The sequence below is a fragment of the Polyergus mexicanus genome, unplaced genomic scaffold, assembly GCF_030449975.1.
Source record: "Polyergus mexicanus isolate NDT 795.1 unplaced genomic scaffold, iyPolMexi1.0 SCAF_22, whole genome shotgun sequence".
NCBI lineage: Eukaryota > Metazoa > Arthropoda > Insecta > Hymenoptera > Formicidae > Polyergus > Polyergus mexicanus.
In genome coordinates, this window is record NW_027223342.1 from 2,795,966 (window position 1) to 2,814,231 (window position 18,266).

The window sequence follows — 18,266 nt, forward strand, 5'->3', positions numbered from 1 at the left end:
TCTGCGCATGACGAAGGCAAAAAAAATATTTTCGTAAAGCTTGCAAGTAAACGCGTTTTTAATTTATATTTTATCGTCATAGATCGGCGATCTTGGGACCTTCGCGCGTCATAGACCAAGATCGAGTTCCTGCATTCTGCGCCCAAGTAGCAAAAAGTTGAAAAAATCGATTTCCGTATCCTTTCCTCGTCGGTGGAAAGGCCACCTGGCAACGTATTACCTGGCGTAGATAATAATCGGAACGGAAAAAAGATTTTCGATATTAATAATGATATATTGTAAACTTTAATTATTACTACAACACAGCTGCTTTCTCCTTCAGACAGTGGTTATCAACGGCATACATAATTATTACGTCTCGAAGTGTAAAAAAGACTTTGTTTACGATTTTCATGGACAAATGTCATATTATCAAATATAATATTATATAAACAAAAAATATATTAAATACAAGATTGATTCAATTATAATTAGTATCAGCATAAAAGTAGATAAAATATTATTGTCCTACAACAATGTTTCAGAATGATAGGAAGTCTTTAGGAAGTTCGTCACGCGTTTATTCAACATTTCAGTATCTAAAATTCTACGATTTTAATATAGAATATTCATTGCAGCGATTCTATAAAAAACAATATTCATCGTCGTAGCGAGTTATAAAGAAACAGTATAAACATATTGCTTTATTATGCCGCTGAGAGATGGTTGCACGACGTAAACACGATTAAAGATCCGCGAGGGTTGCGCGTCTGCCTCTCCCACTCTCGTACGTTCGGAGAGAGAAAAAGAAAACAAACTCGCAGATGGCGAGTAGTGGGGCTGGTCTCGGGCAAGCGGGGTAGGGTATGCTGTACATTCTCTCGTTGGCCGCGTTCGCTTCAGTCGTTCGTTGCGCGCGCGCCAAGCTGTCACATTGCCGGCGCATTGTCGCCCGTTTCTTCAATTGCTGCCGACGCACGTGCAAGATTCCACCATCGGATTATAACGAGGAATCGCTCGTATCTCTTCGTGATAACGCTTCGGAAACGGGGACGGGGGTGGGGGGGGTGGGGAAATAAACTCGTTTCGATCGGGAAGAAACATGGCTATCGTCGATGTGCTGGATCTCGTAAAGGTTTGTTTGTTGTTGTCGTAAACAATGTGGGGCAAAGTTTGACGAAAGGAATTACAGTCGGGGCGCGGAGTGGAAGTGACGTTTCTTCGAGTGGCAGTGACATTTGGTCGGATGGTGACACGTCGTTGATTTCCGGAGTAATCGGTCGCGGCCGATTGCTATTACACGCCGGAAATTTGGGGAGTGATACCGGAAAGTTGATGACGTTCATCGCGATCGCATTCTTGCCAGGCTTGCGATATGGAAAGAGAACCGAGAATACGTCGTACGTAAAACAAGTAGTGCGACGTTCGTCTCGTTGAAGAGTCGCGTATAGGTCGGGTATAGGTGTCGTTGCTCCGATACGACTTATCTACGCGTGGCGATAAGCCCGCGGATTACGACGCCGCGTGCGTTGCGATCAATCCCGATCGACGGGCGCGTTTTTCTCCTCGCGTTGTTCCTCCATTTCGTTTCGTGCGGGGGCGAAGAAAACGATCTCTCGCGAAACAATGATAAGTCGAAGCAGCGATCGAATCGTCGATCCCATCGGATGTCCAGGAATCGTGGTCTCGATCGTCGACGAGATTGAACCTTGAACGGGACATCCCATCGGGTATTCGTCGGCGTGGGATTGCGCGTCGATTGAATTAAAAAATAAGAAAAAAATTGCGACGATCGACAAGAAGAACGAGTGACGGAGCGAACGATACGACACGCTGAAAGAACGTCGTCGGTGAAAAGGAGATCCCAGCCGGCACCTTCATCTTCGTCTCGACGAGCGAATAAATCGACGACGACCATCTCGGCAGCTGTTATTTAAACGAGATTCCGCGTGCGAGTTTCGATTTTCCGATTTCGGAGCCGAAACCGAGACAAACTAGGTTCCAACAAAATCCAGTTTCTCGATTCGTAAATACAATTGTGGAAGACAATGGGATACGCGCGCGCGAGAGAGATATGACGAATAACGCAAATTGATAGTGGGAAGAAGTAACTCGGAAAAGAAGCTAAGATGATGATGCCGCCGCCGCAGGTAGTGGGTGTCCTGTTGAAGAAACCGGGACAGCAAACGCATCCGCGATTACCTCCCTTGGATCCACAGGAGACCAAAATCAAAGGTAAGGATGCGATTTTTTTTTTTTATGCTCCCAAGTATTATGTACTTTTACACCAGACGACCAAAGAGCCTAGAAACATACAAAACCAGGATAAAACAATCATTAAAAAAGTATTAGATTAATGAGCACGCGTATAATCTTGAATTAATGTTTAAAGAAACGTATATAATTATACATATATGAAAAAGAAAAAAAAAATATATATATAAACACGAAAATCTCTTCAGAGACGTGACGAGCGTCAAATTAAAGAATCATCATGACACAGCAACAGCAGCGAACCATTATACGACGCCGATAGCGTATCAAATAGGTTAATTATTATAATAATTGAGCTCTCTACATAGGCCCCCCCCTGTAATCACAAATTTTCCCATTAATTTGGGATGTCGTCTTTAACGATTACAATAAATAGATACATAGATGTGTATGTGTGAGTTCATTTTGCAAAAATATATCTTTTCACTAAAGTTAACGCGGTGAAATTTTCTTCGGTCAACCAATTTCCTTTGTATATGTGTGACAATAGTTGATGATAATTAATTTCAAAAAAAGACATCGTCGATGAACTTTCTCCACTAGAGATTATACAGTTTTATTATTCCCTTCGAGAATGTAAGCAAATGATTGGAATCCCTTCAAAGCGTTCTCTCGCGAGATAAGCAGAAGGAGAGAGAAAGAGAGAGAGAGAGAGAGAGAGAGAGAGAGAGAGAATGCCGGATCGAAAAGAGAAATAATTTTCATTGTAAGTAGTTGGAAAATTTATGTTTTCTTGTTATAAAATATGCCGGTTAAAACTTTTGTGTTAAATATTTGACACATTTATGTTGTTATTTAATATATTGCTGCTGTATTAAGTTAAATTCAAATGTTAAATTATTAAAAGAACTTAAAAAAAAAAAAATTTAACACAATGTGCACATATTTTTAATTTGATACAATATGATATGTTCCGTATTATTAATGACAGGATTTATCTGTTAAAATTCACAGAAAAAAAAAATATTGATTTTATTCCATTTTAAGAGTGACAGCGATAATATTTTCCAAGTTATTTTTATCATTGAAAATATATGAATTTTACACATAATTTTTTTTCAAATTACTACGAAGTGCTTGCATTCGTTTCGTGTTAAAATATTAATATTATTTAATAGTATTAACAGTGGCTCGCGGCTTACGTCCTGTAAACCGGGAGAGACGTAAGCTCGCCGCCATTCACCTCTGTAGGGTCTCCGCGCCGGCGTTATGCTACATTATCGATATTATGATTCATTGGAGTATGTTGTTACAACACATCGTGCCGCCTTATCGAGGTCTACGAGCGAAAACTTTCAATTTCCCTGAAATCCGGGCTCCTGTTCTCTCTAATCAAACTCTACAATCGATCTTACCGGATATCATTACCGTCCAGGAATGCGCTCGCTCTTCTCATCGATTAATTGGTTTGTCGGGACTCGAAATTGATTCACCGGATGAGAAAAGCGCCTAATACCCGTATTCATAGTCCGTCCTTGAGGAATAAGGATTCCTTGTTCCTCGTTCCACGTTTCATAAACTTTCCTTGACCGAACAAGGAATCTTATTGGCTCCCTTATCTCAAGGAAGGTCACGAGCTTCCTTGAGGAGTGACGCGACCTTTTTAGCAGACGATACGCAGAATATAACCAAATATAACCTCCAAAAGTTAGTTTCGTTACATTTGTGGTTTTGTGGTTATTTGTTGTCGCGCTCTCAAACTGAAAGTGTATAAAGGAAAAAGTGATAATGGACAATGAATTTTTAAATGATTCCGACGATGGATTTGAAGACGAAAATCCAGAGAATCGGATTCTGTGGCGGATTCCGAAAAGATACATTCGCGATTGGGAAAATCCCGTGGAATTTTTTGAAGATACGAAAAAGTTTTCATATGTATTATATGAAATTAGTTGCAGGCAGCATAAAACGGTGCTGCCTCCAGTCGGTCACTAAAAATCCCTAAAATATTCCTTCCTTCTGAAAGGGAGACTCGAGGTCCATCTATGAAACAAGGTGGCCTTGCAGATTCAAGGAATCCTTCATGGAGGCTTCCTCCGTCCTTAAAATAAGGAAGGACTATGAATACGGGTATAAAGAATATCCAGTCGATTCTCCATTGTCGCGGCCGGACCGGCGTCAGTGAAAATCCTCTTAAAATGGAATGTAACCCGCGCAAATACGACAATTGAAGATATTAAATGGCTCCGCCGGCCTGTTTACTCTATTACGCCGATCAGCCGAGCCGACGCCTTTTATGGCTCCGTTAACAATTATGTTAATAGAACGGCGACGCGCTGCGATAACAGCGTGTGTTGATTTGATACGAGTAAGTGAGCATCTTGATGTAGAAGAAATCCGTAAAAATGTCTTTTCCGTTAAATATATCTTCAATCAGAGCTTTGTATAGCTTATTTGCATAAAATTATGGAGCTTTTATATTTTGATACGTAAAACTTTCATAATTTTGCTTCCTTATAGAGGAAGCTTTGTTTTCGTGACAAAACATTTTTTTTTCCATTTCTCTGTGCCAGTGTGTTTAGAATGTTCTGAAGCGTCGAAAAATCATATTCCTAAAAAATGTCTGCATGTATGTATGTATATATATATATGTGTATATGTATGTGTGCACGCAATATATTGTACTTACACTCCTCTAACTTCTGCAATTTTTGAAATATCGGGCAAAATTTTTTTTACATGGATAGAGTATCGTTAAAGGATGGTTGGTATTGAATTCGGCGAGAATCTATGTGAAGGTTTATTTTTTATAAAATTTTTAATTTTTTGAGAAATGTTTGTACGCGTTGTAACTTTCGCAAATTTTGAGATATCAGGTTAAATCTTTTTACACGGATAGAGCATTATTCAAGGATGATTGATACTGAATTTGGTTAGTGTCGATGGAAGGATTTATTTTTTATAAAATTTTGAATTTTTTTGAGAAATGTCAAATTTCAAGATATCGAGGTGAATCTTTTTATATGAATAGAGTATCATTAAAGAATAGTTGGTGTTGAATTTGCTTCCTCCATGAGGAAGGCAAAATGGAAAAACTCGTTTGCTTTCGAGGAACTTAAGCTTCGTGAGCGAAATAAAATTCCTCTATGAGGAAGCAATGCGTAAATTTCTAATTTGCACAATTTTCAGCTTATTTGAAATCGTAAAATAACATAAGAACGATTAAGTACGTGAAAATTGCGCTCCCCTTGAAAAACTCGATTCGCGACAGGCTACTAATATTTCTAGCAAATATCAAACGGTAAAGGCCTCTCATCGCTTTGAAAGGCCTTTTAAAAATCTCTCGTCTCGTTCGCACGCGATTGACAATTCGTGCCCCGTAATCCGGTATCTGGGCTACCGTGCTAACGGGATACTTTTACGTGGCCATCCATCCAATACGCGGGGAACCTGAAAATGGACTCTCGCAGAAAACGTGTTTCTAGGCAGAAATATATAAGATATATATATATACATACCGTGAAATACACGTGTCAAAGCTTGGAAAACCGAGAATGACAGATCTTTTGGAACGTAATTATCGGGATTAGTCGCGTCACGTGTTAAATGTCAAATGATTCCGATCGTATCTCGCACTATGTAAGGCTCTTACGGGGTGACGGCGTATTTAAGAGCGCATTAAAGTGACGCAGCGCCGAAAATGACGATGACGTTCCGTGCAAAAATAGATCATTGTCGAACGTCGAAAGTCGAATGTTCGCCGAGTACAGGCATACGAGTATCGATTAAGCTCGCGTCTCCAATCACGCGGATCCGTCTAAAATAAACGCATGGGCACGCTCCGTCCATCTGTTTCGTAAAAATAAACAAAATAATGGTGATTTGCGACGATCATCCGACACATACGGCCCGTTAATCTCTGCTTAACGTGAAAAGTGGTAAGACCTACCTAAATTCCTACGTTTACGGCGGGTCAAGAAACAGTAAAGCGTAGAAAGCGGGCGAACCTACTTGCGTTGCGGCGGTTTTAGCGCCGATTTTCTGTATATCGAACTGTACATCAAATCCATCTAGGTTTTCTTTTTTCTTCCTTCCCCCACAGTAAGAGAGCAACCCTTTCTCTCTTGTAACGGGAACACTTTATTAATCACCGTATTTTCCGTTTCATTGCGCATTCTATATAAACGGTTACGACATCGACGATCCCGATATTGCGAAACCCCGTCGAGATTTTAATGAAGCATACCTGCCGCTCGATAGCGGCTTTATATTATAATTTTGACCGCAACGCGTTCGCTCTTTAATTAACTCCCGCCCGTCAAGCGGCCTGCGAAATATCGTATACTTGCACGAAACGTAAAGCGCAATCTCTTATACAAATTTTAATTACTTCAAAAACTGATAATTCCTTCGTAACTCTTAAAAATATAATATCTGTATTGTATAAAAAGAGGAGATATATACTATAAAAAATTGTCTAAAAATTCAGACATTTTTGTCTGAATTTTCAGATCTAGAAAACATTTCAGAAAATCTGTTTTAAACAACCCGTCCGTAAATTTAGACAACGCTCTATCTGAAATTTCAATCATTTTTCTTTACAATTAACAAAAAAGTTTCACCGTCTCTCAATTAAAGCGCGGTTCTCGTTCATTTCCTTTTCTCCTCCTTTCGGCTCGCAATTTTCGCAAAAATAAGAATCGAGCTTCCCCGGTACGTAAAGGAGCTCTTTGTGACACGAAGGGACGCGCTGCGACTGTGTAAATAGCCAATAGAACCCGTGGAAAAAAAAAAAGAAAAAAAAAACCCCCGCAAGAGACAGCACGCACGAGGCTGTTGAGCCGCCGAAGCTGGCGACACGCGTTTCACATTTCTCGTTCTTCCAGCGTGTTCTGGACAGCGGGAAACTGGATTTCAAGGTGTTACGTGGTAGACGCTCCTCATTTCCGTTGGCGGGACTCATCGTTTTCGATTTGGCGGTTTCGGTAACATTCGCGAAAGAAACGAATCTGTATATGGTATACATACGTTTGATCCGCGCACGATTTCTTTTGCGCAATGAACATGTCTCTCATTTTCTCTCTCTCTCTCTCTCTCTCTTTCTTTCTCTCTACAGTCCGGGCGACTTAAATTAGGGTCACAGTGACGAATTAAGCACGGTCCACAAGTGCCATTCATGAGCAACTCGACGCGACCGGGGATTAAGATATACACATGTAGATAAAGTCGGACCCCATTCGAGTTTCTGCGATTCTCTAGGAATCCTTTTTATACTTGAGAATCCTCCTGAGAAATCCCTGTCCTGGCATTATACGTTTCGCGAAGTAATCCCCTAAGTATCACTATTCAGGGGACGAAATTGAGCTTGCGCTTCTCAACGTAAAGGCGCGGGTCTTTGCGGTTAAGAAGGTTCAATTGAGCCAAGGGAGGCGAAAGAGGATCATTTCTATCGTCATGCAAGAGAGATCGAATGAAAAGAGAGCGAGAAAGCGAGAGAGAGAGAGGAAAGTCTGCGAGTCGCGAGTCTAAACAAATTACATCGGCGGCGGCTGGCTTCTCGCACGAGCGCGAATAATAAATCGCGAATAATCGCTCGCGCATATACCGGGTGTGTCCCATTCGAACGGATCGACGCAACACCCGACTCGGATTAAGCGCTCATCATCATCATCGATCGGGAGACTCGAATCTCGGCCACGTGTAACGCGCGTTTACCTTTCACTAAACATCTCGGCTCCTCGGCTTTTCTGCACGCGTGTATTCCACGATCGACTCTCGTGCCGTTTACGGCTAAAATCACCGGACGCATGAACGAGAGACCAAATTCGATCGTTCCGGATGAGATCGATGACGGTTCTATTTTCACAAGAGGCGATATCGTTTCTCGAAATCGACACGTATCAGACGCTATTCCGTATCGGATGTTTCTGCGCGTCATTGTTTGCGACGCGCGTTCACACCCGGTATCTCGTTGCACCATACGCGTTATCACACCCAGCAGACGATAACACATCCGGAGTTGGACGACGTTCCTTAAGGCGAGCCCCGATCGTCGAGGAGAGTTATTTTTGCAATATATGTAGTCGCGAAAGAGAGAAAGAATAGTTTCACTATGATTTATTATAGCGTGAAAAAAATATCTGGTATGATATACGTTTTCTCGTTTGCTTCAATTATTTTTCATAATATTAACGCGAGTTATATCTCTATAAATGTCTCTCTCGCGTCACTTGGACGAGTCGTATTTGACATCGGCGTTTCTAATTATCGCCAATCTCGACTTTCTTCTGCGTCATCCTCGACCTCGGACGCTTCAACGAAATCGCGTCTCGAGCTGGATCTCCTCCTCGATGCCGCATCGTCTCTAATCGAGTTTCGAAGCAACCAGTTCTGTCGGAAAAAAGTGGTTGCGAAAATATTTTGCGGAGTCTGTCGTCGCGCGTTTCCTCACGATTCGTATCGGTTTTCATCTTCCATTAATACAACAATTCGTATTCCTTCAAAGAATAGCGAAATTCACAGTAGACGAAATGGATGATTCATCGTGTATCTAATACCCGTATTCATAGTCCGTCCTTGAGGAATAAGGATTCCTTGTTCCTCGTTCCACGTTTCATAAACTTTCCTTGACCGAACAAGGAATATTATTGGCTCCCTTATCTCAAGGAAGGTCACGAGCTTCCTTGAGGAGTGATGCGACCTTTTTAGCAGACGATACGCAGAATATAACCAAATATAACCTCCAAAAGTTAGTTTCGTTACATTTGTGGTTTTGTGGTTATTTGTTGTCGCGCTCTCAAACTGAAAGTGTATAAAGGAAAAAGGGATAATGGACAATGAATTTTTAAATGATTCCGACGATGGATTTGAAGACGAAAATCCAGAGAATCGGATTCTGTGGCGGATTCCGAAAAGATACATTCGCGATTGGGAAAATCCCGTGGAATTTTTTGAAGATACGAAAAAGTTTTCATATGTATTATATGAAATTAATTGCAGGCAGCATAAAACGGTGCTACCTCCAGTCGGTCGCTAAAAATCCCTAAAATATTCCTTTCTTCTGAAAGGGAGACTCGAGGTCCATCTATGAAACAAGGTAGCCTTGCAGATTCAAGGAATCCTTCATAGAGGCTTCCTCCGTCCTTAAAATAAGAAAGGACTATGAATACGGGTATAAGACCATAGCTTTGCGGCTCTTCGACGTCATCTTGACGATCTCTCTCGAGCCAACCGCGACGACAGAACCGAGAACGCTTTTTCTGGGCGCACGTGTCCCCTCGTCGGTTTCTCGCGCACACAAATTAATTAGCGCGACTTGACGAGGGGAATGTCCGTCTCTCAAGTGGGCGTAATTAGATGCCCTCGGCCTGTGTCGCATCGCGAAGAACGTGATGGAAGAAAGCGTCGTCTCGTCGACAGCGAGGCGGGGAAAAAAATTGTCTCGACAACGAGAAAAATCAGACTCGAAGCAAGGAATCTTATTCGACTTTGTAAAAAATGTAAATACGTCAGATCGTCTACGTGGATGAAACGCGATCTGACGTATCGGAGCGTCAGCTCGATAATGACTAAATAATAGAGGATGAAACGGAGAAATCATTTAACGGGATATGTGTCCGAATTTGTTTGGCGCGAATGATGAGAGAGAAGGGCCGAGATAGATAATCTTTCCATCTTCGTCTCGAACAGCTGACGGGAATAATGTCCGCGTCGGACAGGAAATGGCCCTTCCCTGCCCCTCTGTGTCAGATACGGGAACGACTTGTGTTCTTTCATTTTACTTGGTCGAGCGACAGTGACGAACGAAACACGCGCGAGAACAAGAGAGAAGGAAAAGACTCGATCGTATTGGCGGAATAGAGAAGGCTCCAGTTTATATAAGACAGAGAGAAAGAGAGAGAGAGAGAAATATCTAAGAAACGAGCCAGCATCTGGTTTTGGAGGGTATGTAATTAAAAAAAACAATAAAAGAAATCCACCAGACCTCGAGGGAGAACTCGCAGACATTCTGTATACAACGATAACAGTTGAACGAGCCTGGTCGATGAACATCTCGAATTATAATTCCCTCGTTATTTTCACTTAATTAATCAAAGTAGGTAAGGGAAACGATCGCGCGATTTATATTAATCGCAATACTTTTAATAGATGAGAAGCAAGGGACATATTTTGACACGTAAACTTTCACTTTGAAAATTATACATCGCTGTCTCTTCTACAAGAGATATAATATATTATCGATGAGAGAGAGAGAAGTTGCGAGAAAAGGAGATAGCAGCTGACCCGAACGTTCGGAAAACGACTACCTGGGAAAGAGAGAAAACGGCATCTTCTGCAGATGCGAGAGAGAGAGAGAGAGAGAAAAAGAGAGAAACGCGACACTACAGAGTTCACCGATGAAAGAGACAGCAACAGCGACAGTAGCTGGGACGGAAGTCGACATTGCTTTACACATTGCGAGATACAGCCGTTACTGGCGACGAGTGAGACGGACTTACGGTATTCCCGCGGTCGTAAGAACGACGGGGAGTGGTGAATCGATGATATATGAGAGAGAGAGAGAGAGAGAGAGAGAGAAGAGGCGCATAAGGAGGATCGAACAAAGATGGAGACAGGTCAGGGCGTTGCACCGTTTGCTGTGACCTAGTGTTCCCTGCGGGCACCGCTTCGTTTTGCGTCTCTCGGTAATTGTCACTTATATCTTCTTTCTCCCGCAGGACTCTCATCTGATCGACAAGGGACATGCATTTTTAGAATTTCGCCAAGACGCGCATAATCGTTATCAGTTGTTTGATCAATACTGCCTAAGTCCAGCAGAGAACACGAGAAAGGTAGCACTAGAGAATAGTCTAACAAATCATTCGGAAAATTTTTATTAATAATAAAATAATATACTAAGCGTAATAATATATTTTTATACATTCATAAATTAATAATATAAATTTTATATAAATTAATAATTTGTAAATAGATTATAAATAGTTTATAGATAATAATTTATAAATTAATAATTTTTATAAATCAATAATAAAACAACACACAGTATATAATATATTTTTATAAATTTAATTCACAATAATTCGAAGAAGAATGATTCCTCGAAATTGCTACGAGATAAAAATAATCGATTTATCTAAATAATATTCTCAATCGCATACACTCATTGCAAATTAGGGAAAAATTATTTTCCTTCTTTATTTTTAGTAAAATAAATACGAGCTTCTTTTAAATCATGCGATAATCATGTAACGTACAAGAACTTTAATAAACACGTTAGATTTCTTTGCTTTATCAATATCAATCGAGCTTCTTACAATTAACATTATTTCTCTCGCATATAATACACGCACGACAATCGATTTCGTTTAATTATTATATAATTTTATAATTTAATATTTTATATAATTCTCTTTAATTTAATATTCTATAATTTCAGAATATATATCTTTGTTTTTTCTTTTTTTTATTTCTTAATATAAATTCGTTGAAAATAGAATATTTAAATGTCTTTTCTTTGTTTGCAGAATAAAATAAAATTCTTTAGATCTATTTAATATAATATTTAAAATATAATATATTTTTCGTATTTATATTTTGGGCTATAAAAGAATTCTTTTACGTCGAAGAAGAAGAAACGGTAAAAGAGATCGTATATGACGTTTCTGCTTAGATGGACACGCAGGAAGGGGACCCCCATTGGATCTATGGGAACGGTAGCGAGACGTAATTACGGGGGCTAGGCGCGTTACATCTAATCGTAATGGCACGATTGCATCGACATTTCCTTCTGCTTCTTACGCCTCTTGGCCTTAAGCGACGCGCGCGACGGGAGGCGTTTCCGTTGGGCGATTTTATAAGAGCTTCTTAAATATTGTATCGGATTTCTAAATGGACGGCTACAATCTCACCTCGATCATCAATGTAGCGGCTTTATTTCTTCATCCCTTTCCCCTCCCCTCTCTCTCTCTCTATCTCTTTCTCTCTCTCTTTCTTTAGCACGCACGTGTGATTTTCGAGAAAATCGACTTTCAATCTAGAATCAAATGCTTGCTTCGTCGATCGTTAAATCCCGAGTGCGTTAACGTTATCTCGATTATTACATAGCTTTGTTGATTTCTTATTACATGCCTCACGCTGACCCAGAACTATCTGATTGCGTTTGAATCCATTAATTCGCGTTACTAGGATCGAGATATAACGTGTTGTTTAATAACGATATCGCTCGAGATTTTATTAGGTGTACAACTTTGCTTCCGCCGCTTTTTTTTCTAAATTCTTTAGGCTTTATTGTAAAGAACTGGTTATACATTTATAATTCGTTTTGAAATTGCTTGTTGAGTCACTCCCAATGATCGTGCCAATTCTTTTTGACTTTGACTCGAGTCTTCATTAAGTAATGCCTCCAATTCTACATCTTCGAAAAGCTTCTCTCTTCCACCGCTATTCCGGTCTTCGACGTGAAGATCACCGTTCTTGAAGCGTCGAAACCACTCGCGACACGTTCTTTCGCTAATAGCGGCTTCACCATAAGTATTTGAGACCATTCGATGAGCCTCAGCCGCAGATTTCTTCATATCGAAGCAGAAAATTAAAACCTCCCGCAAATGACGAGAATTTGGCTCGTAAACTGACATTTTCAATCGAGGAATAACTTTATGACGCGGACACAAATCGACTAATGTTTCTATGGGGTTATGTTGACAGATGCCCAAGTTTATTGCATGACGTCTATGATGTATTGTATTTATTTCGACCACTACTAAAGCCATCTATAGGAAAACGGCGGAAGCAAAGTTGTACACCTAATATATACGGTACGTTTTGCGAAGCAACGATGCAGTAAATTGGAAAAAGAATTGATTGAGACAAAGTGTCTGCAGCTTTTTTACAGATGTATTGACCGAAGTTACAGACATAATTTTTTGAATTTTCAGAAAAACAACTCTGATGATTATATAGGGGAAAGTAGGGTAAAAACGGGCACTATTTTGAATTTGTCTTCCTACAAAAAAAATCTGAGAGTAAAAAAAATTTTGCCGACCGTTAATAGTCTTTACTATGAACGTTGAACTATGAGAAAATAAGGCTAGTAGCTAAAAAAAAAATTAGTTACCAAGAATAACAAGATTTTGCGGAGAAGTTAAAGTATCCGGTTTTATCCTACCGGTAGGATCAAACCGGGTACCCATTTGAAAATATGCAAAACACCGTGTAATTACAAAATCCAGATTTATTTTAATCAAAATTATAATATAAAGATATATTCTATTGACACAAATCACAAATGAAGCTTTTTACTTTTGGTGATTTCTTTTTCTGAGTGTTAATTTTCGTTTCCAACTGTTTCTTCTAGGGAGACAAAGTCCAGGATGACAATTCTTCCTCTTTTCATTACATGAGATGTGTAAATACCCGGTTTTGCCCCAACACGAAAAAAAGTAACGAAAACGGCGGTTAGGTATATTCCGGCGTACAATTCTTATCTCGATATCGATCTTCTTTGGGCTGAAAACTTTGAACTTTTATTTAAAAAAAAGAAAAAAAAATATCGTTTCCACACGGTTTGTTTTAAAATAATGATGGCGCCAATCTACAACTAATAACACAATTCAGCCATAAATAGCAGCATTTATTGCGAAAACACAGAGATACCCGGTTTGACCCGCCTATCCGGTTTTACCCAACTTTCCCTTATATAAGACAGGTGATCTGATTTTTTTTTTTTTTTTTTTCTCTTCCAGATCTGAAAATTCGGTTAAAAATGTATTTAAATTCTAGAAAATTTTTTACAATGTACTCCAACATCTCCCTGAGTGTTTCTCGTCAACCGCGTAAGAATGTTTATCAAAACGTTTCGATAAAATCAGAGATCGCAATGAAAAAGGTGATGGCATCGTCGTATTTATTCCTTCATCTTTTTCCTTTACATCCCTCAATGTTTCTATCGCCTATGTACTCTCATTCATCGCGGTTATTTACGCTACGGACGCGTCAACGAGCTAGATCACGCGCTTGTTCCCTATCCTCACTGTCAAAATAAATGGTCGCCGTCGTCGGAAGTTGCATCCACCCTGGCCCTTCCTCTCGAGATAACCAGAATCGTCGGCAGAAACTGGTCTTGCCGGCCTGCGTGTCCTGTAAAAATGTCCTTGCACGGGTGCACGTGTGTGTCGGCACTTATGCTCGTGTCGCGCGTGCTGCTTTCTCAGTCTATAGGCAACATGCCCATTGGTATTTATCGTCGAGATAGGAGTAGTAGAGTTTTACGAGAAAAAAATATTCTTTCTCGTAAACGCGATCAACGTACACGCGTGCGTAAGGTCACCGAACCCCCTTTCGTTTCGTAATCGTAAATAACGTACGCGACGCCGCCCCTACGATGGATGATAGTCACGCGACGTTACATCGCCAGCTGTTCGACCCCGTGCGCGAGAGAAGAAAAATGCTTAGAGACGATTCGACAAGGCTGTGTGTCAACCCTTTGCGTCATAACGCAACGAGAGACGCGGGATTTGAATAAAAATCTATCGTGGAGTTGGAGAGGAAAATCTTGCATGCCCACGACGTGCCGTTGATCTCCCTTTGTCTCTCGACTCCGCGATATTTTTACACCCTTCGATATGAACTATCTTGTAAAGCTATGGATCGTCATTGTTTGACAACTGGAACGTGACATTTAAAATAATTGTAAAGAGGAGGCGTCATAAAAATACGCGTGCACGTATCACTTATTGTTGGTTTGAATCATATTTGAATTTTTCGCTTGAATAAATTTAATTATTTCTGCGAAATATAAAAAGTGGCGAAGCGAGTAACATGTAAAATCGTCTTATATACGGTGCGTCTATTGCATCAAAGTAGCTCATTGTAAAAAGGAAACGGATGAATGAAGTCGTTCGGGAATTGGTCGACTAACGGTCACAACATGTACAACATCCGGTACCTCCGGGATTCAATTAGGTGCCGTCGAGGCGCGACATAATCCCCATATCGTATTACACCCTACGTCGTACCCCCTGGCAAAAAAATGGAAGGAGAGAGAGAGAGAGAAAGAGAGATAGATAGAGAGAAGCGCGAAAGACGGTGGCGCGCGCGAGGACTCGCACGTGGAAAATTCGTCTCGCAGAAATACGATCGATCTCGTTCGGCATGAAAATTTCGTCCCCCCCCCCTCTCTCTCTCTCTCTCTCTCTTTTTCTCTCTCTTTTTCTGGCGTTTCAAGATCGCTTGGAGAACTTGTGAGTCCAACACAGAGGCGTATGGCGGGAAGGGGGGCAACAATTAATTTCCAAATGGAAAGAGTTACGAAGCCGTCTGTATATCTTTCCTTGGAAGGGTCGACCCATCTGGAATCAAGGGACAAAATCGTCGTAATGGTGGTGCAACCCTTTCGGCCAGCTGTGCGTCACAATGGTTGTCACGAAAAATCGTGCGACAATGTTATCTCGATCTGCTCTCTACTTTGTGGGGTCGTGCCGGGATTGAGTCGTCAAGCAATCGGGTTAAGGGACACGCTTAGTCGAAAATGTCATGTAGAATCCTCTATCATCCTCTATTGCGAGAGGAAGAAATTGTTTTTAGCCTCTTCTCTTGCTTCTTCTTCTCTCGTGATTGCGATCAGATGAGCAAAGGCAAACTCTCTCTCTTTTTCTTTTTTGCGTCGATATCGCGCGATCGATTATATCTCGACACAAAGTTATCTAACGCGATTACAAGACCGCTGCGGTAAACCGAAATTGCTCACAATGGCGCCAACAATTTGTCCTTGTTTACTGTTCGCGATGAAAGGAATTCGGCACAAAGCGGAGGTTTGGCTTTCACGTGAAAGCAAACAAGCACGCACCCCTTTCCGGTCCGCGAGCTTTTTAATGTCGCGTCGTGAAGCCAATAAGAGGTTGGCAGAAAAAAAGGAAAGAAAAAGAGAGAGAGAGAGAGAGAGAGAGATCAGCGGAGAGCATTTTGGTCGAGTAATTCTTAAAAGAAAAGAAAGGGGTTCACAGGCTAAACGTGGAACCGGTCTTGCACGATGGCGCCGCTTAGTTCGCTCACGCTGCGAAAGCTTGCGTTGCGTCTCGATTCGATTTCCATTAGAGCCCGACGATGATGTTTACTTAGCTCCGGGTCGTTGTCACGCGGCCGAGAGAGGAGAGACAGAAAAACGGCGACATCGACGGAGTCGGGAAACGGATACACGAGTGCACGTATAAGAAAGAGAGAGAGAGAGAGAGAACGGGAGGACGAAGAATCCGGAAAGAGAGAGAAAGAGAGAAGAGGGGATGGAAAAACGGAATCAGGTTTCTACCTTCGTAGGTTTGCAGTCCTGCCGCGCGCCTCTTTTCCTTCCTCTCTCCTTGTACGGATGCAGAGAAGGAGCAGGCGACAGAAAACCATAATCATTAACAAAAGGGCCTCGAAGGCACCATAGCGTGCAGCGGCGACAGCAGCTACAGAGACAAGACGAGCTTTCGCGACCCCTTTCTCACGCCGCGACACCTCGACACCACGAGGAGGCTCCGTCTTTTTACGAGGGCACCGTCGTCCTTGGATCCGGAGTCCTCGGATGAAATGTCTCGGGGATCGACAAAGAGAGGGATGGTCTCGAGAAGATCGGACCAGTTGGCGCCTTTTCGTAACGCGGAAAATTGATTTCTACGGATACGCAGGCATCTCTCACCCGGCTTTTCTCATCCCCTTCACGGGAACGCAAACGCTGTCCCCTGCGGATACGAAGGGAGATATTTCGAATCACGGAGGAAAGTTATCGTGAAACTTTGCTCGCGATATATCGGAGAGCGACGTATCTCTGTGATTTTTGAAGGAAACGGTATTGCGAAAGTTTTTTTTTTTTCACGCTGCATTGTCGAGGGAATTATTCGCGAGACTAAACGTCTAATTTATGCGACGAAAGGGCCACGATACGGGTAGAGCGTATGAAAGTCAGTTGATTTTGCGACCCTTGCTAGATAGTAATGGCTCTCGCTCGCGCAGTTTATATGGAAATTTACCGGTCGGAAAATGAGCGTGTCGAAAGGCTCGGCAAACGGGGCTTCTTCTTCATTGGCGTAACGTATGCGTCGCCACGTCGCTCCTCGCTTCTCTTCCCAGCGACGATGTGCTCGACAAATCATCAGCGATCGTGCGGAAATATGTACGGAGAAAATATTGTTGGTCCAACCGTCGGACGTGTAGATCGTCGGAAATATGTTTCCACCGCCGTAATCTCGCCTGCGATACGTGCTCTCGAGCCATATTTTTTGAATGGCAGATAGCAGAATCTAGAGATAAGAAATGTGTTCGGGTCTTTAAAAAAAATTGAGGCCTCAATAATTTACAATAATATTGGAAGAATTAAAATATCGAGAGTGTCTACGAAAACGAAATATAATTTTTGGGGAAAATTTGTTTTCTTGTTAAAAAATATGCCGGTTAAAATTTTTATGTTAAATATTTTACATAAAAATTTATTTATGATACACTATATGTATAATATAATATATATATATATGTTAATATTAATGACAGAATCTATTTGTTAAAATTTACAGAAAAAAAAAATGTTTATTTTATTTTGTAATGGGAAGGAAAACTACAGATCATCTTATTATTTATTTTTCAAGTTAATTTTATCATTAAAAATATATTGATTTTATACAAAATTTATTTCATATTACTATGAAATTTGCATTCATTTTATGTTGAAATATTAACATAGTTATTAATTTCACGATTTAACATATCCATTGTATGTTAAATTAAGACAAAAATTTGTACAGACTGCAATATATATTAAATCTAAACCAAATTTTTCAATTGTGTAGTCAAGTTTGATGACTTTTAATCACCACTGGATGGAGGTAATATCGATGAGAGAAGAATTGAAAAGAATGATCTCTCCCCCTCCCCCGCCCCCCTCCCCCTCGGATTTATTCTCACCTACATACACTTTGGCATGCGGGTAAACGATGCGAGCAAAGAAACAATAAGGCGCTACCTTCCTTGATTAACGGGGTAAACGTGTCTAGTTACGTAAGCGATCCCGCGCAATTTTGTGTAACACGCTTTGCGTACGTTTA

At 40.9% G+C, this 18,266-nt stretch overlaps 1 protein-coding gene across 1 annotated transcript in view; it reads left to right on the plus strand.

The window, feature by feature from the left end:
* Positions 1-877: 877 nt before the first annotated feature.
* The window catches only part of LOC138942341 (uncharacterized), a 36,822-nt gene continuing 19,433 nt past the window's right edge, over positions 878-18,266 (plus strand). The window contains exon 1 of the mRNA XM_070312503.1: positions 878-2,214. Within this exon, the coding sequence (XP_070168604.1) occupies positions 2,109-2,214 (106 nt within the window). The 5' untranslated portion in view covers positions 878-2,108. The remainder of the gene's footprint in view (positions 2,215-18,266) is intronic.